The sequence below is a fragment of the Cyphomyrmex costatus genome, unplaced genomic scaffold (genome assembly GCF_001594065.2).
Source record: "Cyphomyrmex costatus isolate MS0001 unplaced genomic scaffold, Ccosl1.0 scaffold1017, whole genome shotgun sequence".
NCBI lineage: Eukaryota > Metazoa > Arthropoda > Insecta > Hymenoptera > Formicidae > Cyphomyrmex > Cyphomyrmex costatus.
In genome coordinates, this window is record NW_017274974.1 from 117,165 (window position 1) to 126,044 (window position 8,880).

The 8,880-nt window shown below is 32.8% G+C and overlaps 2 protein-coding genes across 3 annotated transcripts; both read left to right on the forward strand.

The window, feature by feature from the left end:
* The first annotated feature begins 1,111 nt into the window (after positions 1 to 1,111).
* On the forward strand, positions 1,112 to 3,510 carry LOC108772994 (uncharacterized). The gene is made up of 4 exons (XM_018538686.1): positions 1,112 to 1,394; positions 1,927 to 1,963; positions 2,361 to 2,555; positions 3,362 to 3,510. The coding sequence occupies exons 1-4, from the start codon at positions 1,189 to 1,191 to the stop codon at positions 3,389 to 3,391; spliced, it is 468 nt and encodes a 155-aa protein (XP_018394188.1). The 5' UTR covers positions 1,112 to 1,188; the 3' UTR covers positions 3,392 to 3,510.
* Positions 3,511 to 4,395: 885 nt separating this feature from the next.
* LOC108772966 (inositol-tetrakisphosphate 1-kinase) lies at positions 4,396 to 7,550 on the forward strand. 2 transcript variants are annotated; one of them, XM_018538646.1, is made up of 5 exons: positions 4,396 to 5,022; positions 6,125 to 6,223; positions 6,294 to 6,435; positions 6,515 to 6,666; positions 6,745 to 7,550. In XM_018538646.1, the coding sequence occupies exons 1-5, from the start codon at positions 4,885 to 4,887 to the stop codon at positions 7,321 to 7,323; spliced, it is 1,110 nt and encodes a 369-aa protein (XP_018394148.1). In that variant the 5' UTR covers positions 4,396 to 4,884; the 3' UTR covers positions 7,324 to 7,550. The 2 variants fall into 2 exon arrangements, with proteins under 2 accessions (XP_018394148.1, XP_018394155.1); XM_018538653.1 differs by having other exon boundaries at positions 6,530 to 6,666.
* Positions 7,551 to 8,880: the final 1,330 nt, after the last annotated feature.

Below are 8,880 nucleotides of genomic sequence, written 5' to 3' on the forward strand. Positions count from 1 at the left end.
GAACTCAAAGGTCTCGGCGAGCACTCGTCCGATTTATCTGAATGCGAGACGCGAGAGAGCGTTCGCTCTACGGCTCGTTGCGAGTCTACGCAACATTTTGCGAATAGCAAGAAAGACACACGTCAAACAGAAAATGTGGATGTTGCGAGAGCGGCTTCGGTTGATGTTAAAAATCAAACTGACAAAAACGTCAATAAGAATAATCAGAAAAAGGAGGAGACATCTTCTCGGAATGTCACTGATTCCTTGATTCGAACGAACGCAATGTCGGACGCGATTGAAGAGACAATTTTGCAAATAAAAAATAATACGAGCGATATGGGGCAAGTTACTGGGAAGTCTAACGATTCCAGAAATCCAGATAAATATTTCTTTCCCGCGGTTTGGGAAACGAGAGAAAGCATTCATTCCGCAGTTCATTTCGAGGCTGCTAAAAGCTCGAAGAATAGCAAAAACAATAACAGCAATGAAAACTCATGTTCGGAGGTCGAGTCGTTAAAACATATTTCCGATATCCACAGCGACGACAATGAAAATCCCAAGGAAAATTCCGAGCATTTGTCTGCGAAGATTACATCTGCAAGATCGAAAGAAGGAAGCGAAGTGGAAGCTGTCGATTTACTTGCCGCAATCTCGGTTCAATCCAAAAATAAAGATGATATAAGTATCGAAAAGCTTGAAGATGATAAGTCAAACGAGATTGTGCAGATTGATAAAAATCAACATTTAGTAAATAAAATTGTCACGCAAGCGGATCAGGTGATCGACGCGCGATCAAATATCCCGGAAGAAGTTATAAAAGAAATTACAATTGGAAAAACGCAAGACAGTATCACGCCGAGCAAAAGAGTATTGTTCACACTTGCAGAAGCTTCGAAGACAAAGAACGGGCGAGTTTGTTCGGATGCAAGTCCCGCCAAATCGAAATTTATTGATGAAGATGTAATGAAAAGAAACGGTCTTGTACACTTGTCAGAGAAAAAAGACACTGGTTCTTTATGTGAAGCAAAACTTGATCCGCAACAAGAGGTGATTAAAGAGAAGAGCTCTGCGGATAATAATTGTTCAGCCGAATTTTCACGAGACTGTGTTTTGCCGAAAAGTAGCGAGTCATCCTTGCGGGAAGTCGCGTTATGTAACAAGCAAATTTCCTTTGATATTGCTGGAAAGGATAATTCGACAAGAGATATGAGAAACGAGGAGGCTTGTAAATTGATGATGTTCGCAGCAGTCGAAAACCACAGAGACGGAAATGAGATCTCGAAGCCTCAGAAAACTGCGACAAGCGATAACGAGCGGCTGATTGATTTAACGGACATATCACGAAAGTATAAGATAGGTGTCTTATCCAGCTCTAATTCTAGCATCAGCAGTACGCTGCTGGATCATGACAGGTGAATATAAGGACGTTATTGTTAATAACGGAGCTGAAAACTTGGATTATTTTCATTAAAGTATATTTATTATTAGCGTTCATTCTTTTTTTTCTATAAGTTATGTCATTTTGATTTCTTGGAATTTATCAGTAAAATTCTTTTAATTAACATAAATTAAATGAAACTATTAGATATTGAAGAAAATTGGCTGACTTAATTTGAAATATAAAGATATATAATTATCAAACCGTTTGGTGAATGAGTGATCCATATTTCATAATAAGTAGATAAAAGTTGCATATATTCTGATAACCAAACACATTTGGTTGCATAAATTTTATTGATTAGTACGTTTTTTGAATGAATCTATGAGAATTCCAATTTAATCTAGGAGATCCCTCCATTATATTCTGGGAGATATTTCCTGGGAAAAGATTACTTAAAGGTGAAGAAATTGAGCATTATTAGATTATAAATTTAACGTCAGCTCCGGAGACTTAATAATCACTGGAATTTTATTTAATCTTTTCATTATGTATTTTATTCCCAGATCGACTAATGGCGCGTTGAGTGCAGACGCGATAAGAGTAAGTGAGAAGTTTTTAATTTTTATAGAACAAAAAAGATAGAAACGTGCAAAATATTGAGAAATTTTTGTAACAATAAAACCGAAACAGATACGATGGAATGTTTAATCAGATACGACGAAATTCTTTCCCTTCTCCTTTCTCATTATGATAGTATTATAAATTATTTATGTTAATGCTATAGACGACGTTATAAATTAACACAATAATGCGATCAAACGTTATCGCATTAACCAAATTGCTGTATACAAAACAATATATAATGACACAATTCGTCGTAATTAAATTTTATTGTGCAATAAAATCCAATGTTTTCTTGTAATTGGAAATCGTGATAAGAAAGAATTCTTGATTAAAGGATATCATATTGGCAAATTAACTCGATTCTCGGTTCCAGGTCGAGACTACCCCTGAGACGTCTCATTCCGAGGGAGAGCTGTACATGCCGAGCTCGTGCTCGTATTCCCTCGGTGAGGTGCGCGTCCTGAGGAGGAAACGTGATTTGATTGAGGATAATATGATGGATCGCGATAGTAATATGACGGTCCTCGTCACCAGGAGTATGCTAACGTCTTTGAACGATTCCACGATGGTAAGTGTGTCAAAAGACACAAGGAAGAAGTTAATGCAGATCTTACATAATCAATAATATTGTTAGCATTAATAAATACCTACTGACAATATTATTGCTCGTGTCTGGTTATATATTAATAGATTGATGTAGAACAGTGCTGGTGATCTACAAATTTATTTTTGAATATCAGTATTCGCTATCATAGCGATGATGTTCGAGAATCAAGAAATCCGGAACCGTCAATAATATCGTTATTTTACTTCAAAAGTGACATAGCTCTCAAAGATGTGATTTCGGAGTTATTATCATGAATAAGTTAGGTAAAGATTACAATATCAATTATCAAGAGTACATTAATTTAATTTTAGTCCGTCTACCAAACAGCACTTGTTTTTTTAAAGATCTTTAAAGAGGTCATAATATCTTCTACATCTACAAGAACAATACATTTGGAGTTATGTCGTTTTTATACATAAAAAAAGAGAGTCTTCTATAGAGAATATTTAGAGTTAAAACAGTTTTGTTGATCAAAGTTTCAAAAAGAAATTTTATTTTATTTTGAATTAATCGAGATTTGTTATAATTTCGTGGGATATCAAAACCATCACTCGCACACAAAAAGGATAGATTTTAAATGTCATGAAACAAAAATTTTAAAACCGCGACACTTGATTTCATATTTTTAAGAATATTTTTTATCAATAAAAAGGTTATAAAATATTATTGATGTGTACTATCAGTGTTATTGATTCAATATTACTGAACAGTATTATTGATTGTGCAAAGTCCATATAACGTTCTTCAAACTCCTGTTTCTCTTGCAGTCTCTCCTGGGAAGCTCCGAACGTATTTAGAATGAGCCGCAGATTCTACGACCTGGCACGTGACACTTCAACTTATCACAGACGACATTCTTCTTAGCGATTTTTACTTGTGTCGCGATAACAAGCTGTGCTATCGATTCATACAGGATATTTCAAATTGCAAAAGTTACAACGTTTTTGCGATATTGTTAGAAAATTTTATGTTACATAATTTGTAATATATTTCTGTAATATTGTTAAAATTTCGTGTTGCTAGAATTGCAATATCGCCACAATTTGTTATTCTGTGTTGTATAAGAAATATTCTTTTGTCATGTGTGTGACTTTTATGCAAAAAGACTTTGAAGTTACATATGGAAAATATTTGTTTTAACTCTTCGTTAGCAATGAACCTTAAAAACACAGTCAATTTTTAATTGTGAAAATCTGGTAAATTAATATAAATTTAAAAATACATAAAATATATATATAATCCAAAATTTCTATGATATTAATAACTTAAAGCTTTCACCAAAATCTGTAATTTTTTCAGATTTTTACATAGTTTGAAACAATATAAAAATCTACACTGAAATTTAAAGACCTAAATTATAGATAAAGGATGAAAATTTTATATTTTCAATGGAGGGCTTGATTAATTATAAAAGATTAATTGTAAAAACAAATAGAAAAATGAAAACTGACAGTATAAAATTAATTTAATGTAATTTAGTTAAGAATTAATCAATAACATTGTTACACATCACACACACACACACACACACACACATAGATATATTATATATATTAAATATACAAAGATGTATTTGCAGATAAGATCAAGTAGTGTTATCTGTTAACCCAGTACTAATCTTACTTTACACTTCAATTTTTCACGATAACACTGTAGAAAGATTGCGACATTCTTGAGCGATCACGAAGCTTTCGAGTCGCAGCGTAATAAAACGAACGTACTTGAACGACCTAGAGAATAACATTCGAATAACAAGTGCATCCTTCCACATATTCTTCAAATATCGCAGTCGCAAAACCGGTCAAATACCAACTACTCGAAAGTCGAAAACTGTTCGAAGGAGCGCGTGTTTACTTGGCGATCACGCACGTCCGATAAGAGATACACTTCCGGCGGCATGTGCAGCGTGTGCTGTGCAGTGTGCGAAAGGTAAACAATAGGATTGTCGACGACGAGTAACGTACGACGAGACGAGCAGAGCAGAGGAGACAATCGAGAACAACCGAGAGGACGGACATTTCGATTTTTCGGCGAAGAGGTGTCACCTCGACGACGGCAATCAAGGGACAATCGTAGGGATACGGCAAGTCACTACAGCGCGGTAGAACCTAACCTCGTTTCGCCACCACGCTGCCCAAGTATGAGCCGGACCTCGCGGAGAATCGTCGGAACGGTGCCGCGAGGATGAGAGCTGCCGACCGTCTCGTTCCAGGGACATACATACGCGAGGAACGAGTGTCGTCGATCGAGCGCCGATCCGCACGTGGTCGGTGATCGGTGTCAGCGCGGCATGGCCAGCACGAGCGAGGAAGGAAGAATGTGCGACAAGTGCGTCATCGGTTACTGGGTGCCCGAGAGAAAACGACAGAAGTTCAACTGGACCGATTTCGAGAACATATGCGAGTCCGAGGGGTTCCGGTTGAAAATGGTGAGCGAATATCTGCCTCTGACACATTGATGCAATATTGATGGGCAGAAACATTTCTAGAAACGCTTGAAACGCGAGACATTTCCCATCGAAAAATAGATGATAATACGCTGATTTACACGTGAAAATAATTTCTTTAATCATAACAAATTAATAATCAAGCTCGCGTACAACAAATATAAAACAGTTTTAAAAAAAGGCCAAGGAACAAGCAACCAAAATAAAAAAATATGTTAATTTATTCTAATATTCTTGGAGATATGATAAAAATATGTATTAATATCAAAAAGATTTCAGTACGATTCGACGATACACTGTTTTCTTTAACTGAGCATATTAACTAACAATGTAGTAATTTTTTAATATTGGTATACAGTAAAATAATTTTCTTTATTTTAAGTTGCAATTAAAGAGATTTATGTTATATATATTTTCCTGTTTTTCAACTTATTGCGCAGTATTTTTTTTTTTATGTTCATGTCAGAGAACAAAAGAGAAAAAATTAATAGCAAGTTTAGCTAAAAAGAACTTTTTCTGATCGTGATTGTAAGGTGCAATGATTTCTTTTTTGAAAGACGTTTTCTTTTAGCACAGATGATGGAATAAAATTATTTATCATCCAATCTCAACTTTTCTTAATCTCATTCTTGAGTAGTGCAGCATAGCAAACTACTTCATAATTTCATGTTAGTCCATCCAGTTGTCTGCAAATTTTTTCAAAATTTTGTTTTTTGCAATAACCCAAAGATCTTAGTTTCACTGTGATAAAATATTGATCAAATCAAAGAGTCGAAGATCAATTAGATTTTTAATAATATGGAAGTCAAATGGCTTAATTTTTTCAAATTTTTGTCATTCGCTGCATTCCTTCATTGCAATGGTTATAAATGTCTATATATGTGATGTATGGATGTATGTATTCACAGTGCTTTGAACTCGAATCCATGGATTTGTTAGGTCGAAATGATTGTGCGAATCAATTATCCATGTGAAAATTTTGATACATATGTCAACAGTTTTCTTATTGCTATTTGATTATTTTTATCAGTGTTATTTTTGCAAGTGTAATATTTATAATATTTTTAAACCATTTGCTTTTTAGATTGATGTGAATTTAAGTTTCGAGAAGCAGGGACCACTACACGTTTTCTTACACAAGCTGACAGATATGCAGTCACATGCAGAGAGTGGAGATAAAAATGTATGAAAACGTTTAAAACCATATTGATTCTGTTTAGATTGTCAATGATTTTATAACGTATCTTTTCTAGGCTGAAGATATTGTTTTGCGACTTCAAGAATACATTGCCAAACATCCAGATCTGATTATTATCGATCCTCTGGACAATATTAGAAACTTAAGTAATCGATGTAAATCTTACGAATTTATACAAGAAGGCATTCGGTTTAAAGGTATGTATTTATAATTTATTTATGTTATTTACAATTACATAAATATGACTGCAAGAAAACCGAACTATATGTTTGACAGTTTTATTTTTTTCAGATATATTTACTCCTAACTTTGTAGAAATGAAGAGCAAAAATGTCCATGAAATAGCATCAACATTAAAAAAGCGTGGCATCAAATATCCATTTGTTTGTAAGCCGCTTATTGCATATGGCTCGAGTGATGCGCACAAGGTGGGTATAAGTTGCGAAAATGTCTGAAGCAAGAAAAGCAAGAGTTCGATAAAAAAACATTTTTACTTTTAATTTCAGATGACGATTATTTTTAACGAAAGGGACTTGAAAGACTGTCAACTACCTTGTGTTGCTCAGGATTTCATTAATCACAACGCTATTTTGTATAAATTATTTGTGGTGGGCGATCGTTTTCACGTAGTCGAACGCCCCAGTTTTAAAAACTTTTACGAAGAAGACTGTAATTTGTTGAGTACAATATTCTTCAACTCGCACGATATATCGAAAAGTTGCAGTAGATCTAAGTGGTCTATACTGTCCGAAGAAGACATTCCTTTAACTGTGAAGCCAAATTACCAAATATTTGAAACAATTGTTAAGAATATTCGAGAGATATTTGGTCTTATTCTAGTTGGAATAGATGTTGTAATTGAAAATCATACAGGGAAGTACGCGATAATAGATGTTAATGTATTTCCTGGATACGACGGCTACCCGAATTTTTTTCAACATTTAATAGATAGTATAAAAAAATTGTTAGTAGAGCGAGAAAGTGTCAGACAAATCTCCAAGGGTTGTACATTGAAAAAGTGTCAGAGCGATGATCTAGACTCTGGCTTTGAGAGTGACGAGAAGAAGAAATATTCTACAAAGTGAATATGTACTATGTGATGGTTAACGTTAATTTTAGAATAAGCTATATTAGAGTATTAATCGCGGCGGTAGTATCAGTATCGGCATTATTTTGTATTTGTCTATACATTTTTTAAATGAAATTCGGCTCTCTTATAACTTCATGCGTATAATTCTATCAGGTATAATAATTTTTTGATAATAAGTTTTGTATTGCGATCTTTAAATTACACTTCGCGCATTGCTAATTTCGTAGACACGTACGAAAAATGAGAATTTAAATTGTTCACGAATTCGAGTCCTAGATTTTGTAACAAATCCTACAGTACAACATGACTACGACTGCCAGAGAAGATATTTTGTACAATTTATGTGTATACAATTTTGCATTTCTGTAACGAGATGTTATAAATGCCTGTGAGTTGTTGAATATATTAAATACATATGTATAATGAGCAGTATGCGGCGCGATATATGTAGAATATACGAATATAGAAACAATCAAAATAATTGTGACTAGAATACTTCTATAATTTTGATATGATTCAATATTAGTAATTATTATTTTTTAGTCAAGAATACATTCGATATACATGAATATATTACATAAGTATATGAAATTATAAATAGATGAAACCAAATGCGGTCAAAGTCAGATATTGCGATGACAATAATAATTATATATACTGTCGACAGAGCACAATCATTTAACCGAAATACTCGCTGAAGTAATAATCTTTACAAATTAACTTTTGATCATAGATTTGATGCTATTAGTACACTTAAAATTTTATAAAGAACTTATTATAAAAAATATTACCTCGGCTAGAAATCGAACTTAAGACTTCCTTATTTTCCAAGCGGGTATCTTATTTTTGAATGTTTTTTTTATAAATCTATAAATTTCGTTAATAGAAAATATTATAACTGCTTATTCTATCGCAATTATGATGGTTGGTTCTATGTAAACATCCCAAACAAATTAATGTACAAGTTATTACATTTTTAGTGTACATCTTAAATGTTTTAATTATTTTAATTTAAAAAAATAATTATTAATTTTAGAAAAAATTTTCTAATACAAGTTTTTATGATTTCAGAAGAGATAGATTTTTTAATGATATATTATTAAATGAAATTTTTGTCTTGCCCGTTATATTTTCAATTTCTTAGAACTCTTATCTGAAACAGTTTCAGATAAGAGAACAGTTTTCTTATCTTTTTGTTTCCAAAATAAGAAATTAGTAAAATATTTAAGATGAGACATTTTAGAGCAGGACAATCTATATGTATTTATATAAATTTGGTGATTCCTGTAATATATAAACATATTTTATTCAATTACACTGTATAATATGGAACATGATTCAATTACTTATTTATGTGTACATATTTTATATGAATAAATTGTACAGAGAGAAGCACAAATTGGCATTGTAAGTTTGTCATGTCCTGACAAATAATCATCTCGAAAAAATAGTTTAAGATATACTCGTGTAATAATATTTACTAGCTGTATTCATTCGCGTTATCGAGATATATAAGTTTTATATATACAAAAATTTTTTACAACAAAATAAC

Coding starts and splice junctions, on each gene's coding strand:
- LOC108772994 (XM_018538686.1), top strand. CDS start 1,189: ATGAGAAACGAGGAGGCTTGTAAATTGATGATGTTCGCAGCAGTCGAA. Junction 1,964..2,360: donor TGAGTGCAGACGCGATAAGA/GTAAGTGAGAAG, acceptor TCTCGGTTCCAG/GTCGAGACTACCCCTGAGAC. Junction 2,556..3,361: donor CTTTGAACGATTCCACGATG/GTAAGTGTGTCA, acceptor TTTCTCTTGCAG/TCTCTCCTGGGAAGCTCCGA.
- LOC108772966 (XM_018538646.1), top strand. CDS start 4,885: ATGGCCAGCACGAGCGAGGAAGGAAGAATGTGCGACAAGTGCGTCATC. Junction 5,023..6,124: donor AGGGGTTCCGGTTGAAAATG/GTGAGCGAATAT, acceptor TTTGCTTTTTAG/ATTGATGTGAATTTAAGTTT. Junction 6,436..6,514: donor AGAAGGCATTCGGTTTAAAG/GTATGTATTTAT, acceptor TATGTTTGACAG/TTTTATTTTTTTCAGATATA.